The 22,603-nt window shown below is 38.1% G+C and overlaps 1 protein-coding gene across 2 annotated transcripts in view; it reads right to left on the bottom strand.

The window, feature by feature from the left end:
- Window positions 1-22,603, bottom strand: part of pigg (phosphatidylinositol glycan anchor biosynthesis class G) — a 154,697-nt gene that overhangs the window by 130,234 nt on the left and 1,860 nt on the right. For both annotated transcript variants that reach the window (XM_053630634.1, XM_053630636.1), the window contains exons 3-4: window positions 5,060-5,269; window positions 2,287-2,475 (exon numbers count right to left, since the gene is read on the bottom strand). In XM_053630634.1, coding sequence (XP_053486609.1) covers window positions 2,287-2,475; window positions 5,060-5,269 — 399 coding nt within the window. The remainder of the gene's footprint in view (window positions 1-2,286; window positions 2,476-5,059; window positions 5,270-22,603) is intronic.

Here is a 22,603-nt window from a genome sequence, read left to right on the forward strand (position 1 = left end):
TATAGCATTTTTAAATTATATTGTTACTCCTTGGCACCCATCTTCTGTACTACCAGTTATATCAGACACTTCCACACTAAAATGATACTGTTTGGCACTACACTGTCACTTACTGTGCCTATTGTCCTGTTTTAGTAGTTATTGTACCGTCCTGTGTTGTTAGCACACGTCTGCACGTGTACATTATGTCGAAATGTGCAGATCTTATTTAGTTCTGTGTCTCATGTGGTTAGTGTGTTGTTTTATGTAGCACAATGGTCCTGGAGGAACGTTGTTTCGTTTCACTGTGTACTGTACCAGCTGTATATGGTTGAAATGACAATAAAGCCACTTGAACTTGAAATTCAATTAGTCATTCATAACAATGGGTAAGACCAAGAAATACATCTGTGATGTGCGGCAAAAGGTTGCCATGCTTCACAAAATGGGAAGTGGCTATAAGAAAATAGCACAAGCATTGAAAATGCCCATTCACCATCAGGGCAATAATTACATTCTAGTCAACTTCAAATCTTAAGAATAAACCCAGAAGAGGACGTGTGTCTATATTGTCTCAACGCACTGTGAAGGTTCAAGTGGACAAAAAATCTCCAAGTATCACAGCTGGAGAATTGCAGAATTGCAGTCTTGGGGTCAGAAAGTATCCAAAAGTACACTAAGAAAGTCACCTACATCACCACAAGTTGTTTGCAATGGTTTCAAGAAAAAAGCCTCTACTCTCTTCCAAAAACAAACTCAAGCGTCTTCAGTTTGCCAGACACTACTGGAACTACTGGGTTCTATGAAACCAAAATAGAGCTTTTTGGCAATAAACACCACAGGTGGTTTTGGAACACACAGAGAGGTAGCCATATGGAAAAGTACCGCATGCTCATGGTTAAATATGGTGGTGGCTCTTTAATGTTTTGGGGCTGTTTTTCTGCCAGAGGATCTGGACATTTTGTTAGGATACATGGCATCATGGACTCTATCAAACATCAATAGATATTAAATGAAAACCTGAATGCCTCTGCCAGAAAGCTTAAAATGGGCTGTGGTTGGATCTTCCAGCAGGACAATGATCCAAAACATACATCAAATTCAACACAAAAATGGTTTACTGAACACAAAATCAAGGTCCTACCATGGCCATCCCATTCCCCTGACTTGAAACCCATAGAAAACCTGTGGGGTGAACTGAAGAGGAGAGTTCACCAGCGTGGACCTCGAAATTCGAAGGACTTGGAGAGATTCTGTATGGAGGAATGGTCTCAGATCCCTTGCCATGTATTCTCCAACCTCATCAGGCATTACAGGAGAAGATTCAGAGCTGTTATCTTGGCAAAGGGAGGTAGCACAAATATTGACTAAACCAGGTGCACACTGTGCAATTTTTAATAGTCTTTTGTGACTGTTGCTTGTTAGACTGTACGAACATGATCCCCGCTGTAAGCCATGACACACTGTAGGATCTCAGTTGCCATTAAGGTCAGACTGTTCGACAATCAAGACGCAAAAAACGGACGCACACAAGAAGACTCATACAAAGTAGAAGAAGCCACAGGACTGTGCCTCAAATCTTCTGACACTGTCAGAATTTAATGTGAGGAAAAATGTGATTGCAACGGCCATTAATCGGCTGTCGCGGAACGCGTCAAACTAGTGATCAGAGACTTCAGATTTTGGCCTAGGATTATAGGAATCTTTTAATATTCTCAAAATTTGTCTCAGATGACCAAATAGTGGCCAAAATCGTACAGTGTGAACCTGGCTTAAAAAGGTGTCAATAATTGTTGCACACCTATATATAACAAAGTTGGGTTTTATTTTGGATAAACTTGTGTCTTGTTTGAAATTGTTTGATATGCATGAGAGAAGGGTATTTTTGTGATTTTTTTTAACAAAAGATCAAAAGTTTAAACAATAAAGACAATTTTCCACATCCTTCTTTGCTCATATTAACCAAGGGTGCCAATATTAGTGGAGGGCACTGTACATATTCTGACATGTACTACTGAATCCAAGGCAACAGCATAAATGAGTAATATCAAAGCTGGAATTGAATCTAACATAGAAGTGCTCTGGGGTGGTGGCTTGGCTTAAAAAATTACTTAAAATCAAAGTCAAATCTGATTTATTTCAGATCATCTAAACCAGATCATGTCTTTCATCACCTTGATTAGAATCTGCTCCAATTTCCAATCAGTATAGCCAGGGGCTTAGAAAATCGAGTGCACTCCACTGCAAAAAACAACAAACAAATCAGTAAGGAAACACAAAGAGAGAGACACAAAGGGAGGGTGTTACCGTTGTGATAACAGAGGTGTGTATTTTTTTCATGACGTCATCCATCTCGAGGAGTTTGGGCCCAATTAGAGAGCTGTGCGGCCCACTGATGTGTCCGATGTGGTCCAGTCCCAGATAATGCAGGATCAACACGTCCCAGTCGTCTCTCTTCAGGGTGCTGTCCAAATGACGTGTCACATTGTTGTCCACCTGAGACATACACACATGCGCATATACAATAAAATGAGTCCTTTCCAGGTAGACAAATCATAACTACAATAGCTATCCTATGTGCTGCCCAGTCCTATGGGAATACAATTAACTACAGTAGGTTAAAAAGCGGCAACTAACGTAATTTAACTCAAAAACCTAAGTAGCTAATTATGTGTATTAATATAGACAGTGAAAAATAAGTGAATACTTGAATAGTTATATTTTATATTATATTTATTTTCGACCTCAGCAGCCATGTTTATATGACGTGACATGCTGAACTGGGCATTGAAGACAGCTTCTTGACTTTACGAATAAGAATTTAGAGTTCTTTGATTTTTCCTAGTCCAATTTCAGAAATTCTGAGTTATGAGTTTTAGTTGAATGGCACATTAGTAAGTAAGTTTCCATGTCCCTTCATATTCCTGAATTTCTGGAAATATTGTCAAGGAACTGTTCCAGCTAATTAATAGGCTTTTTTACAACAGAGAAATGATACTGGGGTGTTTTTTGTTTGAACAAAAATATCAAATAAACGATTTTCTTTTATGGAACTGAACAGGAAGTAGAGCTTCTCTTTATCTGCTTATTGGATGAGTGAAGTAACAAATGCTGGTGACAGTTTTAACAATAGTCTACTGAACCTGCTTGTCCACCATGCAACTGTTAATTGAGAACTGACAGCCCAAATTTGTATTTTGCTTCTCCTGGGCATCTGGGCTTGTGATTTGTCCATCCCTGATTTAATCGTAATCCTTATATTGCCTACATAATGAATATAACATAATTGGGGGAATTGGAGGTCATTTTTTATTGATTTCATGTCTTTTTGGTTACATACTGCAGAGCATTATTAATTTATGATTATTTAATATTTGTCTAATTGTGTTTCGTTTCCAGTTTTGATTTTTCAGGTTATACATCTTCTACTCTTAAAACTGTCAACTGTCAGCCTCATGCTTATAAAAAAATAAATAAATAAATAAATAAAACCTCATTTCTAATCTAGCTAATATATCACACACTCGATATAGTAAACCATGGATGAATGGCATTTTTCAAAAATTGCACACTAATAAAAGTGAAGTTTTGCTTATTGACCCTAAATTCTTACTGTCCAAATGCCCTTGTCAGTAAGATTGATGGGGCACGAGATGGAAAAACTGGGCATGATTTTTTTACCTCTCTCTTAGTCTCTCTTAACACAAATAATGCTTAAATTTGGTCTTGCTTTGATCACTCCTCATCTTGACTACTGTAAACCCCTGTTTTCCCCCATTCCCAGCAAAAACCATACAGTAGCTTCAGTATACACAAATCTCAGCTGCTACAATTCTCGTACCTGCAAAATCTGCTCACATCACAGCTATACTCCACAAGCTACGCTGGATACTAGTTTCAGTCAGGTCCAGTATGAACTCCTGCATTAAGACATACAGGATAAAGCCTTACAAGTCTGCGCTCCATCTTACCTTTCTGAGCTGCTCAATCCCTGCACCCCTGTACATTCTCTCAGATCTTCTGACACAGAGCGCTTAACTGTCCCGGAGTTTAAATTGTCCACTAAGGTAGGCAGGTGTTTCAGTGTCTCAGCACTTAAACTTTGGAACACACTACCTCAATCACTGCACCATCTCTTCTTTTAAAGCTGAGCTGAAAACATTTCTGTTCTCTGAACACCTTTTCCAATTCTTCTCCTCCTATATTCTACATTATTATGAATATAACCATTAAATGTGAAAGACTTTTCTGGTGATTCAATATTTATTCTTCTTTATCTTTATTTCATCTGACTTTCTTCTCAAGTGTATTTGCTCCTAATTTCCCCTCGGGATCAATAAAGTGTTATCTCTTTCTTAAATACAATAAAACTACTTCATTCCTAATTGGATGAATAATTGTGATAAATATTTGTGATCTCAATACTGACCAAAATGATAATGATTATAACCATGAATGAAGCCATAAACACAATGGCTTTTGCTACTATTATAGGAAAACCACCAACATCAGAGTGGTGTGTTACAGCCCAATGCAAAGCAGAGGTACCGTTACCACTCCGAATTTGATTCGTTTTCAATAACCAACAAGACGTTGTACAGAAAGTGTCACCATATATCAACAATGCAAAGTCTTTTTTCTGTAAAATAATAGCACTTTTTCAATCCAGTTATTATTCATCAGTCTTAGGTTGTGTAGTGTCCATCGTTACACGTCCCTGTGAATGAGCTGTTAATATAGAAACAATAACATGTTTGAACGAGTGCATTAATATAAACCTATGATTTGTGTTGCAGCTGACACTACTGTCCAGTCTAAGACTACCACTCAGACTGCAGAATTCAACAGTGCTGTGCTATCATACATTTTAATGACTGAACCTGAAGCGTTGAATCTACCCATGTGTGCTGATAAATGTATTATGTAATTACACAACTTTGTTGGTATCTTTTTATTTGTATCAATGAAGCCCTGATGTGAAAAAGGGTTTTACTGAATGTGTTTAACTGAAATAAAATAAAATACAACCAAAGGAATTGTAGTGCACATATAGCCCTATTGCAACCTCTGCTTCCCTCACCTCAGTGTAGTCGGAGACGAAGAAAGACGTGGTGCCGTCGTACTCTAAGAAGTGCTTAGGGAAAAGCCGCACCCACGTGTCATCACCGTAGAAGATGATCCTTTTCCCAGTGTTCTTGGCCTGCCAGAGAAGGTTGTCCTCTAAGAGCGCCTGGGAGTTCAGGTTCAATACAACATCGATGAAGCCGGGAATGCTGCCCGTGGTCAGAGCCTAGCCAAGAACATTAAACAGTGAAATGAAGTCATTGTTATCTAATAACAATTTGAGAGCAAGGCAATTAAAAGTAAGCTTGAAGGCAGGGTTTTTAAGTTAAAACACTTATCATAATATGTGTGGCGCCCTGGATATAAAACGTTCTATATCCCTGCAACTGAGAAATCAGGTTTTGATCAAAATTGGGTTTTTCTTTGATAATGCTGCTTTCAGAAAGCCTAAATATATTTCCAATAGATCGTAGAAATGTTTTTTTTTTTCCTTAATGAGCTTTCTAAACTTGCCTAGGCTTTCTGTAAATTTCAGGTTCGGGAGAGTTGACAAGTAGTCTGTTTAACAAACTGCAAAAATGGCTGTAAGCTACAAAAACAGCTGTAAACTACGAATAAAGATGCATATAAAGACATACATAGTTTTCATGGTCATACATGCCAAATTAAATACAAATTAAATCAATAATACAGTTCTAAATTAAATTAGAAATGGTCATTTTTTGTTCAACTTTTGAGGATAACTAGAGTTTACAATGCTATAACATTTGATTGAGATGCACTAAAAGTATTTGGATGCCTGATCACGATCCCCATATGTGTGATTTCCGCAAACTGTTGCCACAAAGTTGGAAGTACACAATTGTTTGAATATCTTTGTATACTGTAGCTGTAATAAGATTTCCCTTCACAGGAACTAAAGGTCCAGTTTCAAACATGTTTCAGCATGACAATACCCCTGTGCTCAAAGGTCCATGAAGACATGGTTTGCCAAGGTTCGAGAGGAAGAACTTGAGTGGTCTGCACAGAGCCCTGACCGCAATCCCACCGAACACATTTGGAATAAATTGGAACTCTGACTGCACCCCAGGCCTCTTAATTTGACATCAGCGCCTGACCTCACTTATACCCATGTGGCTGAATGAGCAAATCCCTACAGACACACTCCAAAATCTATTGGAAAGCCTTCCCAGAAGAGTGGAGGTTATCATAACAGCAAAGGGGAATTAAATCGGTGTTAATACCCATGGTTTTGAAATGGGCACATACAGTATGTGTATCGACATGTATATGTGTAAAAGAGGATCAGGAAAATGTCATTCATATCAACAATTCCAAGTCCAGTTTTTAAATCCATTTATTATTTATCTGTCTTAGGTTGCGTAGAGTGTGCATCATTACACGTCCCTGTGAACGAGCTGTTAATATAGAAACAATAACTTTCGAACGAGTGCATTAATATAAACCTGTGATTTGTGTTGCAGCTGACACTACCGTCCAGTCAGACTGCAGAATTCAACAGTGCTGTTCTATCAAACATTTTAATGACTGAACCTGAAGCATTGAATCTACCCATGTGTGCTGGTAAATGTATTATGTAATTCCTCAATTTTATTTTATCACATATTCAAAATTGTCTTTACATTCTAGCAACTGTCAATCAAATATCTGCTCCTAGACATCCAACCAATCAAAGCACGGAGGTGTTTATACTGCCTGTCAGTTCAGAAAGTTGCCCCTGTGTTGTGCTAGCATCCAGGCGTTATAGCATTGTCAGCTTGCGTGTAGGCCTGTGCCCAGTCAGGGTTAACCAAGTTACCACGGTAACAGCAAGCAATACTGGTAAAAATTTGTTTACCACCAGTTATATTTTAAATTGATTTAAATTTTAATTAGTATTCTGACGTGTGGACATGTTGAGTGAAGTTGGGTGAAAGCACCTGAGAGGGCAGATCACTGTGTGCTGTTATGGTAGGCAGATATCATGTCTGCACAAAATGCATGCTTGTAGTTTTAAATAGCCTAGGTTATGTAAACATCCATCCATCCATTTTCCATACAGCTTATCCTACACAGGGTTGTGGGGACCCTGGAGATTATCACGGGAACTCGGGGCTCAAGGCGGGGGACACCCTGGACAGGGTGCCAACCCATCACAGGGCACAATCACTCCCATTCACCCAATGCTGACAATTTAGAGATGCCAATCAGCTTACAACGCATATCTTTGGACAAACTGCGCACACAGGGCAGAGACAGGAATTGAACCTCCAACCCCAGAAGTTCAAAGCAAACATGCTAACCACTAAGCCACCCTGTTTTGTAAACATAAAAAAAAAATTAAAAAAAAAACATAAAAAAACAACTGTATACATAGTGGGGGGCACAGCATGATGGCTAGGATAGGCTCCCCACAACCCTGTGTAGGATAAGCGGTACAGAAAATGGTTGGGATGGATGGATGAATACATTCATAGTTCTCAAGGTTCAGGCTCTGGTGACATCACTTTAGAGGGAATACTTTCTTTCAAAACTGCTAGCTTCAGATAACTTTCAACCAAAACACCTTTAAACTAAAAGGAGATTGCAATCTCTTGGTGATTTGAAGGGCTATCTTGTCTTGCTTAAGCGCTCTCAATATGGTTGCACTTTCATTGGTCGATCGCTTCCTCATTACTAGTGTCATTTAGATATTGCTTTTAGAGCAACTTCTCTTTCCATTAGCTTTTGGAAGGTGCTTTCATATAATGAAGCTTGCAGTGTTTTCAACATTAAAAAAAATAAGTGAAGTAGGGAACTATGTGTGCGCAGTCCTTCTATTACTTGAATATACTATAGATATAGACTAAAAGGAACCGATGTCTCCTAGTTAATGAATATGCCATAAACTCAGCAAGTGATTCAAGAACACTATGTCGAGAGGCTCCCGGAGTGATTAAAACACTGGAGAAGAAACAATGAGGGCTACTTATGCCATCCAGTTTGTTCTTCTCACCCTCTTGCACGCCTACACACGATTCACAGCATAATTACTGTTTATTCTGACTGCAAACACGAGAGGCTTTAACATTACAGTGATTTGCCTTAACATCATCTCCTGAGCCAATTAGCGTCTCTGAGAGAGGAATGCAAGTAATAACTAGCTGAGCAAGGATGGGGTCAGCACGGTTCTGCCACTTTCTCTCTGCATTCGTCTCGCTATTTATCGCCCGCATTGCTCATCCTGAGCCTAGCCATGTCACACACGGCATCCTGCGCTCCCAATTTTAACCTCGCGTTCTTTCTATGCTGCATTTGTGCTCTCATATAAATGCAGTTATTATCTCATGTAGCACTTTTCTTCTCAAAAAATACGAATTTTCCATGTCCCACATGCACCTTCGCAGCAGCTCCTGTTGTATATTCTGCCTTCCCTCTCATTCACCTACCGCATGTCAAGAATATGCCTGATTATTAGTCACACTATTTTCAGAATTCACTTCTCACATTCCTCACTTATCAGAGTAACCTATTTATTCAGGACAAAGAGGGTGGTTTTTCATTTCCTGGCTGTGCAGCATTTGCGATCAAATTGACACTGAAACACAAGCAATTAGGGTCACAGGCTTCCCTTTCTTTGTGTGTGTATATGTGAGTGGATAATCACTGTCCAGGACTGTGCACAGAGCCCTGTGCACATAATGCCACTGGCATAGCTAAAGGCAAGAAGGAAAGTAGGGCCTAGGACTAGTGAGAATAAAATGCAGCATTCACAGGCTGTTTTTTTTTCCTTGTGCAAAATGGAATCCCTGAGAGCTGAACATCATTTTAAAATCAGGCCTGCCAATGCAGCAGGAACCTAACAAAATATACTGCCAACTGTAGGAACATAATTAATAAGCTTTTCATTAAAGCTCTATATTGTTTGTGTATTGTCTTTGGCACCTTGAGAATTGAGAATTCCCACTCATTAGTTTATTCATGTTAAATATACAGTATATTAAAACAGTGTGATATTTCTACTGGCGAATAACCATCTCCTTCCCTGAACTGTGCTCTCTTGGGATGCTTGTACTTGGTGTACCAAAAAAAGAAAAGAAAAGAAAAAAAAAAAAGAACTAAAAATGATGAATACTAAAATATACATTTTCTCAGATCTGGGCTCAGTTGGGAAATGCAGTACGATCAATACTCTGTCTTTACTCATCCTTCCAGAATATATCCTGCTGGGCTTCAAATCAGGACATCTGGAAATCCTTCTAGAGAGTAATTTTAATTGTACCGAGACACCCCTGTGATTGCCTTTTAAAGCATTTAAAAACAACTCATATTAAAAAAAACAATTATTGTATGAGTTTTCATGGTCAAGAAACCCCACAAATGTCCTCTTCCTGTCCCAACCAAACTGGACATTTTTTTTTTTTTATACAGGATACAGCCAAAAAATAAATATAAAAGAAAGGTTAAAAAAAAAAAAAAAAAAAGACTTTTCTTAGCACATGTTTGGGCAGGGTTAATTTTAAATTTGGTCTCCTAGCAACATGCAAAGTCTTGCTCAATCTTTCAGATTGATTCAGAGAGGACTTTGATAAGTCCTGATCAAATAATTCAACACCAAAGTTCTCCTCAAGCTCATACTGCTCTTCTAACCAAGAATACTGACTAGGCCTGTCATGATAATTATGTTATCGACTTATCGTACCATATATGGACATGACCTCGATCAATTTTGCTGACCTCGACATTGCACATTGTGTTTACAGAAGAATGAATGTCAGTAAAATTTTGGCCATTTGCGCTGCTTCTGTCCTCTCGTCTGCTCTAGGGCTATCAAATTAAAATTCGAACTTCGAATAGTTGTTGAATGTAAGACAAAAATCCTATACACATCCTATACACATATGAGATTATTCAGATATACAGGCCTAAACAACATTAAACATAATATTACAAAAGTATCTTTAATAGAGAGCCAGAAAGCAGATGACATGGTCATTAAAAATACTTTAATTAGATCCTGGTGAAAGGAAGCATGTGTCTCAGTGCTCGCAGAACTGAAGTGCTCTCATACGCTCCTTGTTCATGACTTTCTTTGTGTGCACACAATGTACCTTGCATTTTTTTAATGACCTACTGATCACTTCACTGTGTGCCTGGGCTCGCTATTAAAAGATGCTGTTTAAGCACAATACTGACATTTTATCAGGTTACTAAAGTAGCTCCTCTTGATGCCCCCCCCCCCCCTCAAAACACACACACACACACACACACACACACAAACAAGTGTGTAGTCTTTTTTTATCATTAAATGTGAAATACATGGGGTCGAAAAGTCTGAGACCACATTAAAAATAATTTTCCAATTAAACCTGGAAATAAACAGAAGGCTTTAGAAGTTTGAAGTACTTAAAACAAAGAAAATGAATATTATATTCTGCACTATTTCTAGGTCACTATTTAAATGTAAGCAAAAATGCTCAGATTTTCCTTGAGTCTTATCCCATCCATTGAAGCATGCATTCACTCAACACTCTGTGGATCTAACATGGATCATTAGACTTGTGGTATCAATGCATAGTGCAAGACGTCATTAAAATAAATGGGGAACATACTATATACTAAGAAATTCTGAAATTCATTAGATTCTACTTTTCACTCAAGTTATTACTGATACTATCATTTGTAACTAATAATTTAATAACTGAATGTACAAGTAAATGAACATTAGACTTTTAAGGTGAAACATCATAGGTAGACTCTACCATAAATTAATTAGCTAGACAACACAGCAAACTGAAGCTTCAAAGTGCTGATCAGTGCCATGTTTGTGGTGCCATGTAGCGGTATGATATAATGTAGTAATGTATAGTGACACAGTTAGCTAGATAAGTGCATTAATACAGGCTAACCCAGTGCAGCACTTGATGTTTGTGCCCTCAACATTTTATTAGATATCGTGCTTTGTCCTTGTATCACATGTAAAAATATTTTATTCAAGCCTGGCTATCATATTTATCTGTTTAACTGTGAGGTGTTGTATTTTCCCAGCAGAAGACTTATGTGACAACTTTGTGCTGCACTATATTTTGTTCGGTTTCCGTTCAAAGGAATGTGCCTAATAAAAACCCGCCAGCCAGATCGTGCCTCGGCTGATGTGCGTGGTTAAGCAGAAGTCAGGATTTGGAACGAGTAGCACATGATATAGTTACAGCATCGTTACTTTTAATGTAGCTACACATCTTTTTTTTTTTTTTTTTACTGTCAGGTGTTAAACCTACTTGTTCACTAGGCAACTGGACATCCATCCATTTTCCATACCGCTTATCCTACACAGGGTTACAGGGGAGCCTGGAGCCTTTCCCAGGGAACTCGGGACACATGGCAGGGGACACTGTGGACACTGTGTGCAGGGCATAATCGCACACACATTCACACACTACAGACAGTTTAGAGATGCCAATTAGCCAACAATGCATGTCTTTGGACTGGTTGAGGAAACCGGAGTACACGAAGGAAACCCCTGAAGCACGGGGTGAACATGCAAACTCTATGCACACAGAGCGGAGGCAAGATTCAAACCCCCAAATGCCCCATTCAGTCTGGACATAAAATCATTTAATATGTCTACCCCGAAAATCAGAAACACTTTATTGCCTGCAAGTTGTGTTCACAGGAATTGTTTTTGGTTTGGTGCCAGTATGCCACATTAAAGAGTACAACAAAACATACAGAGCAGCAATAAGAAGAAACAGTGCAGCAGGAACACAGACAGGACATGAGACAAGAAGCATAAGACATGGCGATCAGTGTGTGCAAACCGCAATGCAAAATATTTTGAGGTGGTTCATTAAGCGTTATGGACTGGGGAGGCTGAGTATACAAATAGCATCCAGAAAGAAACGGTGAAGTTGGTGTGTTGTTCGGGAGATGATGGACCTGTAGTGCTTTTGTAATGGCAGCTTGACAAAGAGGTAGTTGCTTGGTGTCAGATGCAATTTTTACTGCCCTCCTCTATGTCCTGCTGGTGTAGGGGTCCTTGATTTTGGGGAGTTCACAGCCGATGATCTTCTCTGCTTATGTCTTGGTCTTGCAGATGGAAGAGGAAGAAGGGAACCAGACTGTGATGGATGTAGTGACCATACTTTCTATGATGGCTGAGTAAAATCTTCTCAGGACCAGTTGAGATACATGTTCTCAAACTCAGGTTTTTTAAGGTAAACATCCCAAGATTATTACTTGTACACTGTATATTACATATGTAGTAATATATTAATTAATATTATATTTACAGCATTTCGCTTATCCAGAGCGACTTACATATATCTCATGTATACAACTGAGCAGTTGATGGTTAAGAGCCTTGCTCAAGGCCCCAGCAGCTTGGTGGTGCTGGGATATGAACTCATGACATTCTGGTCAGAAGTCCAATGTCTTAACACTAAGCTATCAATGCCACCATATTTCCTGATGATATTTCCTTTCCTGATGAGCAACTTGAATCATTTACATGATCACCATTTAAAAAAAAAGTGGTTGTATGTATATTAAAAAAAAAAAAAAAGCACCAGCAGTCAGTGACAAAAAGTTTACATGTTTCCAGCACTACTGAGTACGAAGCAACCCATGAACTCGTGTTTTCAGCTGTGACTATCTATTCAGTTCTTTTGCACATGCTTCACCTTAAGAAATCGGTGGAAACTTAGACTTGGTGCACTTGTATCACTTGCATTAGCTTCTTCAGCAATTCAGAAATGCTGTTATGTGTATGGGAAAAAAAAAACAAAACAAAGTCTCTTAGTTAATAAGCAGTACACTTCCAGTTATTTCATCATTAAAAGCAGCACCAGAACAGTCCTTAACAAAATACATAAACACAGACACACACCACAGCCGAAATAAACACACTAGGGAACATACTGGACTGATTAAAGGCAAACAGAGCTCAATTTCCATTTGTTCCACTGCACGAGTGATTCTCATAAAATATGTCCAAGTCAGGTCAGAGTCCAGGTTTCTTTCTTTCAACATTTGAAATATTTGTACTTGTTCATTGTTTCTATTAATACAAATACAATTATAGGTTAATATACCTAATGCTACCAAGGTTGATAAATACAAAGCCAGAATTATTGGCATCCTTCAAGTAAATTCAAACAAATTTCTATCCTTGGAAAATAATCTATTAAATGCATGTACTGTATAATACAACGTGTAGGACTAAATCTGATGCACAAACATACTGCCCACACACATAAAGAAGAAAATAAAGATCACAGTTTCAAAAGTGCAGTTAAGTTGATTTTTCTAATCAGACACCTCCATAACAACAAGCTGTTCAGAGGCAGAGAAAAAAATGTAGCTGCTGAACTTCACCAGGCAACAAAGAGTTGCTGATTGTTATACAGAAAAAAAAAAAACAAATACTTTAAATTGTCACATATCAAATGTATGTTTAGCAAACTGCCAATCTGTACTTGTGAATTTAATTTGTACTTGAAATTACAGTTAATTAGAATACCGATTGATGTAACAGACTAGAGTTGTGTGTGTGTGTGTTGGGGGGAACTACATTTTTAATGCAATCCATTAAAAATCACTTCAAATTGCATGATAAGGTAGAAACTGTGGTACACATACACTATTTGGCCAAACGTTTGTGGACACCTGACCATCACACTCTTTGAGCACTTTGAGTATTTTTGAGTGATAACTTCCATCCATTTTTTGTATGGCTTACACAGGGTCACAGGGGACCAGGGAACACCCTAGATGGGGGTCCAGCCCATTGCAGGGCACAAGCGTATACATATTCACAGACTAACCACGTGCTAACCACTAAGGCACCGTGCCCCCCTGAGTGATAACTTGTAGCAACATACTCTGAGGTCAAAATGGGTAGTTCACAAGTCTACGGCGTTGTGCAATGGGGTTCCATTTATGAGATACCATGAAGACCTCTAGATCAGCCAAAATTATTGCTTGATATAAAACAGTACTTGGAGTTACTGTATATCTAATGGTATTTTATAGTGTTAATGTTTTTATTGATATTCTAAAACAGTAGACAGTACTAATAAATGAAGAAAACAAATCTCTAAACTGGTGTGTCTGAACTTTTGACTGGAAGCTGTCAAAACTGCCTAATTCAATACAGAAATGGATGTAGGATCATAAAATCCTTGCTTTGTAAGGACCAGCTCAGTCTCTGAATCGCAAGGACCCTGCAGCGGATAGTGAAGACAGCTGAGAAGATCATTGGGGTCTCTCTTCCCTCCATTATAGACATCTACACCACACGCTGCATCCACAAAGCTACTAGCATTGTGGATGACCCCACACACCCCTCACACACACTCTTTACCCTCCTGCCGTCTGGAAAAAGGTACCGAAGCATTCGGGCCCTCACGGCCAGACTATGTAACAGCTTCTTCCCCCAAGCCATCAGACTCCTCAATACTCAGAGACTTGACTGACTGACACACAGAGACACACACACAGACACACACACAGACACACTCTGAAATGAACACCATCCCACTCCCATTGCAATATTTGCATATTCCTGCATGGACTCTATTGCATTTTTGCTGCTACTGTACTTATAAAAATATTGTATTTAATTTCTTGTCACTATTATACACTTTACCTGGCTGCTACAGCAATAACTACTATGTCCATAATCAGTATAAGCTAATCTGCTGAATACTAAGTCATAGCATGTTATGTTTACATTTATACAGGTTTTTAAATTATATTGTTACTCTTTGGCACCCATCTTTTGTACTACCTTTTATATCAGACTGTCACTTACTGTGCCTATTGTCCTGTTTTAGCGGTACTATTCTGTCTTGTGTTGTTTGCGCACATTTGCACGTGCACTTCATGTAAAAATGTATAGATTTTATTTAGTTCTGTCTCATCTCATGTGGTTAGTGTCTTATGTTTTATGCAGCACCATTGTCCTGGAGGAACGTTGTTTCGTTTCACTGTGTACTGTACCAGCTCTATATGGTTGAAATGACAATAAATCCACTTGAACTTGTACTTGAACTCTATTTTTAAAGCTGTGGTCTGAACTTAAGAGGGCATCCACATGCACTAATTTGAGACCCTTGTTACACATTACAGGAGAAGGTTCAGTGCTGGTATTCTTTTTAAAAGAAGCTTCAGCAAATATACATTTTTGAAACTGATCATGTTTTACAGAGTAGAAAGACTAAGGTTAAATAAGATGGCATCTACAATAACAACTCTACAGATGAAACACTTTAATGAAAATACACACAACCACAGAAAACTGGATCTGGTCGCCCTGACGTATTAAGAAAGCAAAGAAAAGGTGTGTTTAATTATCACATAGACTCTGTCAAAGTGCAAAACATCTTAATGGGCCTGAAAATAGGCCTTATTTTCTCTATAGAAAAAAAAAAGTATGTCTTGATTTCTGTGTGGCGAATCTGAAGTGAAATATGACATGACCGTAGGCCATAATGAGCACTGCAGCAGTCTAAACTCTTGAGAAAATGATAGTGGATGTGATGAGAAATGATTCTACCAACACATCCATCTTTGTATGAAATACTAAGCACTTGCTAACTCAGTAATCAGAAAATGATTTGAACCCCACAAAGGGGAGAAAGGAGTGGGATTTGGGCAATCAATGGTTTTACAGTTCTGACACAAATCCTTCTGCCAACCCTATTTAAATCCCAAATTCATCCTATTTTGGCTTTGTAGGGTTGGTAAATGGGTAGGGTTCCTACAGAAAACCAGGCTACCAGTTATAAAGGAGAACAGCTGATCTTTTTTGCAAATTCGTTCAAATGAATGGGGACAGGATAGTGAGGTGCGGCTAATAGACGCTTCAAGAAATTTCCATATCGCCATACTGCTGGCTCATTTTTCTCAGAATACCGAGCCTATGAAATAGCAAATCTGAAAACTGGAAAACTACAAGAGAAGAAAAATTGGTGTGACAAAAATCCAACATCTCTGCATTAGAAACAAGCCCACATACTCTGAAAAACGAAAACTATTAGAGAAGAACCAGAAAACCTTATTTGGCAGGGGTTTTTTTTGTTTTTGTTTTTTCTACATGGGCAAGGAGACAGGATGTGCTTCCATCATGTGATATAAGATTATCTATAGCTCTCCTCTCAGCTACGCACCATCCAATCAGCCGAAGTTAGTGCAGAGATCTCTCCAAATCTCCCACACTTCCACTTCTGTCTGGACAACTTTGAGCTAGGACACTGTAAAAGGATCATTGCCTACTCGAGTAAACTTTTATGAGCTATTGATTAGCTCATAAAACATGGAAGATGCCTAACATGTCTCAGACAAGGTCGTATAATGGGGAAGCTAGGAGACTCCTATATTCGAACCTTTTTTCCCCTCTGTGTTTAAGCAGGACCAGTTTGAGGGTTAGAGGTAAACCAATACAGAAAAGCATTAAGCAAGCGTATTGAGATGCTGTCGGTCTATATATACACACACACACACACACGCACACACACACACACACACACACACGAGTTAAACATTATATCTGCCTTCATGGGTTGTCACTAGCTCTTTTCCTGAGCATAATAAATCTGCTGCTGTATGACTCATATTTACAGTTAGATAAAAGGTCAGAACGTCATGCGCTTTAACCTTCTACTATTTACTCCCTCAGTGAAAATTAGTTGCATGAGAGACTTTCTCCAAATAGCATGAAATGATGGTTCAGTTTTTTCCCCTTTAATTTATGTTCCAAAATCATTAGTCCAAAGCCAACAGTTTTGTTTTGTTTTTTTTGTTTTTTGTGGTGACAAAGTCTTAACAGATAAAATCCACAGTGTGTTTCTGAATTTGACAGTACACAAACCAATCATTTCCAGGAAGTATTTGGTTAAGTGCATGTTCCAGTGCATGCCACTTTTCTGGCTGATCTACATTTTGAAACACTTGGGACTATGCCTACAGATTTTATGTATGCTTTTAGCTGGTATCAGGATTCATGCACGTTTCCCATGTGAGCAGCTCTCTTTGGATATAATGCTCATTTCCTGTTTACCAGGAAACATTTCATTAGTAACCTGATCATGTTACGGAGGAATATAGTTGCTAAGTTGTCAGTTTTACAGTAAGGGTGGGCAATATTACAAAAATATCATGATTCTTGAAGAGACTTCCACAATACATGAAATTTATCGACATAGGTTTGCTTACAAACTGTCAGTAAGACAGTAGTTCTGCATTTAAAAAAAACTTAAATAATATATGTTTAACACTCTGAAAGAGATTTTTTTAAAGATGATGTACAAAATTTTAATATCACATCAGCTGCTTCCAGTCAGTTTGTATTATCATTAATTTTATTTAATAAAAGTACATCATAATATCTGAGAAAAACAAAATTGTGATGGTGTTATCACAAGACCTATATATTTTCTCATTTTGAGACACTGTTTATGATTTTATGGGGAATATTAAAAAAAAAGGAGTGGGTGGATTTATACCATTATAGGATAGTTGTGTAGTCACACTGCTGACACACATTTGTGTTTAAACACCATGTAAAGGTAAATTTTGCATAATAGATCCCCTTTAAGTTTAAAGGTACAATAGTCAATGTTTTTTTTATTCCTTACTTGTACAAATAAGTTGGACAATATGTGAAACATGATTTAAAAAAACAACAACAATGCATTAAGCCATGTCCTTAGCAAAGGTGCATTAAGTCTCTGAGAAAACATGTTTGGAAAACTGACTTCCGATCCAGAATTCTTGCTTCTGTTTGGATGCGCCTCCTGTCAGTCATTTTGTAGACACTGCTCAGTATGTACAGGAGATTTTTTGTGATTGTCAGAGCCTTGACTTTGCAAAATTTTTTCAAAATTTGAAATGCAATTTGTGGAGCTTTTTGTGGGGTTTTTTTTGGAAAAATACTTGAATTGGCGAAATCACAATTGCACGAAATTATTTTGCACGGCCTTTTGCATTCATGTTTGTAGCTAAATGAGACCTTTTAGCTGTACTCGTGTTCAGCACCCATGAATCAAAGAGGGCTTTGGCTGAAAGCGCATTGTGATGACGTAACAGGAAGCGTCTTGGCCCAAATCTTCAGAAAATCTGCAGTAATTTTGAAAAATCGCAAGCTCCATCCAAATATTGCACAGTATGCTTGATTTTTTTATTATTAATTTCTGCTATTGCAAAATCCTGAACAGCTAGGCAAAGCTTCATGAACATGGGTGGGAATTGTACCAAAGTTAAACCCTTACAGACCTAAATTTGGGGGCGGGGGATCGTTAGACTAATCTTACCAAATCCACCTTAAACAAGCATGCCAGATAAAACCGTTAGTTTATACTCCATCAATAAGAAGTATCGTTTTTTCCTTTCTTCTAGTTGTCAAACATATAAACCTATTTGTCTGCCAGGCAACTATGAATAAACAAACTAACAAACACAAAATCCGCTTGTCAGTATAGGGGTGTAATGATCTGAAGAATTGGATCAATGCATCAATTTAAAAAGGTATTGACTGAAATTAACCATCAACAAAGGATTATTATTTACTATAACTGATTATTAATTAAAAAATATAGACATCTGGTGTGTGAAATATAATTAATATTTTTTATACTGATTTGGCCATAACTTTACTTAAAGTAGTCCTCTATGTCACAACTTAACAGTAGGCTTACCCCAGAATCTGAATGAAATTGGTTAAATATCGATTAGAGTGAACTGCATTGAGATTCATAGGTATCGTCAAATATCAAGTTGTTGCTTTACGTATCAAAACTGCATCATATAGTCTACTCTACTTATTTGACTCTCCCTGTAATAAAACAAATAAAAAGGGGAAATGAAACATGGCAACAGTTTTACCTTGTAGTAGAGATGTGCCCTTATATTTGACTACTCCAGGTAAATTCAAAAACGTTTTATACAATCCACATGATTGATGAGCATTTTCCTTCACGAAGAGCTCACTACATGATTTTAGCCTTAATGTTCTGACCAACTGAGTGTGAGCTGTTCAGAGACGTGATTTACAAGGCACAGATGTTGTGTTCGAAATGAACAGCAACAAATCTTGTAGCGTGAGCATGTATACAGTGAGCACACAGAACACTGATCAACAAGGCTGGAACAAGCAGAACAACAACTATGGCAAAGACCATTCGTTCTGTGTGGATTCAGGAAATGGGCATAATCTGTCAGCCTGCTCTCTGTCACCCTGTGCACCAGTGGAAATGGACCACAATTAAAACCAGCACTGACTGGATAATATTTGGCTGGTGGACTAGTCTTAGCACAGTGTTTTAAACACTGTCCACTTTATTAGACACATGTTGCTTGTTGGTTGTAGAATATTATGGGGTTTTAATCCTTTTTTTGTAATGTCTGTATAACCTTATGGTTATACCTCTAATTAGGGGGCCAAGCACCAAAGGTGCATAGGCAACCAATTGTTATTCTATGTTTTCTTACTATTCTTCTTCTTCGTCATCTTCTGTCTAGGGTGTCCATCACAGCCCATAGAACTGTCTCGTAAAAAGTTGTGAAGTTTAGCACACTGATTAAGGAGGGTCTAGGGAACATTCTGAACAAATTTGGAAGTATATTTATGGTCATAGCTTTTGAACCGTATGTCCAAAATTTGGACATACAACTATGTGCAACTAGGACATCAATTTCTGCCTAATTCGATTTTCCACCATCTTGAATTTTGTCAAAAAAGTTTTTTTTCACTACTCCTCCTACAAACCAATCATCACCAAATTTGGCACACTTCAGAGCAAGCCTCACAAAAGTTATCAAAAGTATTTTCTCCATAATGGGCCAATGAATCTGACAGCAAAGCCACCAAATAGGATGTAAGTTTGTATCTCAGCAAAGACCTTGCGCACTGACACAAAACTTGGTAGTCATCTTTAGGACAATGCCCTGAAGCTATGCAACAAATTTCATGCCAGCACCACTTACTGGTCAAAAGTTATAACAACATCCAAATCATCACCAAATTTGGCTCACATTATCTTGATACCTGATATTCAAAACATTTTTTCAGGTCAGAACAGTAGCAATCACAATCACAGTTCAAAGTAGCAACAGACAACACCACAGGTCACATGATAAACACCACTGTCTGTGGTCAAAAGAAATCCACCACTGTCTGTGGTCAAAACATACAGATCATCAGTGAAACTACAAATTACTCTGGAATCCATTTGCCTAAAGTTATGGCTATGCTTTCCTGTGATTGCTTATGCAACAATTATAGTGCATCTGTGAATGTGCAGCTCACCGAGCCTGGGTGCTTGCCCCCCAAAAATAACAGCTTTAATTGAACTTAATTTACATAAATGCTGCAGGGATAGAGGAATGCTGTTTCTATGGGTTGCTAGGGAAAGTTCTCTCTTTAGACAATGCATGACCTTGAGCTCCCAGGCACAGGTGGTTGATAGAAGAGTTTTCTGGAATTGGGGAATTAGAACCTGAAGTGGTAATATCTAGGCTGTGGGCATGAAGCTTTAATAAAATCCATCTGTATTTTTTTTTATTTTTTTTTTTGCCTGCTTGCATGTCTTTTCTGAAGATCTAAAGTAGAGAAAAAAAATCTACAATCTAACTCTAGTGCACCTTGTAAGTATAAAAAAATACTACAGCTCATCTGTTTCCAAGCACAGTTTGTTTGATATTTCTCAACCAGGCAGTGTAATTTGCATTTTTTATTTTAATTTTCTTCCACTGTCTCATACACTCACACCAGCACCATACATATTACTGTGTCACTACCATTAAAGTGTCACTGCTAGGGCTCCTGAGTCGTCCTATTGACCAGAAATCACGAGTTTGAATCCTGACAATGCCGCAATCCTACAGAGCAAAACTCAATCACAGCGACACTAGGCAATCATAGACATCTGCAAGCTCATGCGTGCAGAAGTGGGAGGATAGCGCTTTGAGTGTGTTACGCCCTGATGTTCCATGAGCAACTTTCCAGTTCAAAAAGATGCAGACGGTTGGCCTCAAACAGAAGAAGCATGTGATAAATTTTGCTCCCCCTGGTTGGTAGCACTCGTGTGATAGGGGAAACCTAACTGGAGGGTGGAAATTGGCCATGACTAAATTGGGGAGAAAATCGGGGAAAATCCGAAACAAAAAAGAAAGAAAGTGTTACTGCTAGGTTTACTTACTCAAGTGGCAAATGAGTGTTTTGACTAGGGTTGTGACAAAAAGATCATATCACGATACTTGAAGACATTTCTTCAATACATTGTACATGTCAACAAAAAACCGTGATAAACAGAATTTAATTACAAAAACACCAAGAAGTAGGATTTTTTAAAAATTCTTGACATTTTCCATATTCACCCAGAAAAGTATACTGTGATATAACTTATCATCAATATTTGATATCATCACACAGCCCAATCCTAGAGTCTATATTTTTCATAGGTATGTATCAGTGGTCTGCTTGCATCTAGCTGTTTTAAGGATTTGGTAATAAAATATGCTAATATAAAGAACACAGTGAAGTGGTATCCTTAAACCAGGTGCTTTCATTTCATTTCAGGCAGTTCCCTCTGAGCATAACACAGAAAAATCAGCCTGTCAAACCATCTCTCTCATAAAATATTCGTTGCTGTCTGAAAAACACTAAATCCCAGCCAGCATGGTTCTTTCTATAATGCTGAAGTGCAAGACATCTCGGGCAGCTATAGCCCTGGTTGACTGACATTGTTTCTCCATATTGTGGCAGATAAAATGTGAAAAAAATTGGAATGATATGATTTGTGATATCACTCCCAATATGAAAGGGCTCTACTGCTATCTGCTGGACAATCAGAGAAAGGCTGCCACAGATAACAGATGGCCATGTAATTATATTGTATATAAGTGAAATACAGTCAGGTCCATAATTATTTGGCAAAGAAATTTACATCCACTTTAGTTGTCTTCTGTGGCCTTCCAGGCCTTTTGGTGTTGCTGAACTCGCCAGTGCATTCCTTCTTTTTATGAATTTACCAAATTGATGATTTGGACATTCTTAAAATTTCTGCTATCTCTCTGATAGGTCTGTTTTGTTTTTTCAGCTTAATGATGGCTTCATTCATTTGCATTGACACCGCTTTTAACTGCATATTGAGAGTTACCATGAACAGCTACTGAATGCAAAGTCAACACTTGGAATCAACACCAGATCTTTTATCTCCTGAATTTGTCATGAAATAGGCCACACCTGTCCATGAAACCCCTTACCAGGCAACTGTCCAGTTACTTTTGGGCCTGTGAAAATGGAGGGACTATGGGAAAAATGGTTGTACTTCCTAAAAGGTTCATTCAGTATTTTTGTTGCTTCATTTCAAATCCATTATGGCAGTGTACAGAGGCAAAATTACAAAAATCGTGTCGTTGTCCAAATACTTATAGGCCTGACTGTAATTAGGACAGCTATGAGGCATAATAAGATTTTTTACTACCACCTTCAAAGTTAAATGTTTTAATTTTTACTAAGGTTACATTTATCTAGGCCCTTATGAAGCAGCACCTGGACAGTTTGGGAACTGATGCACTCAAA

Source organism: Ictalurus furcatus, chromosome 8 (genome assembly GCF_023375685.1).
Source record: "Ictalurus furcatus strain D&B chromosome 8, Billie_1.0, whole genome shotgun sequence".
Taxonomy (NCBI): domain Eukaryota; kingdom Metazoa; phylum Chordata; class Actinopteri; order Siluriformes; family Ictaluridae; genus Ictalurus; species Ictalurus furcatus.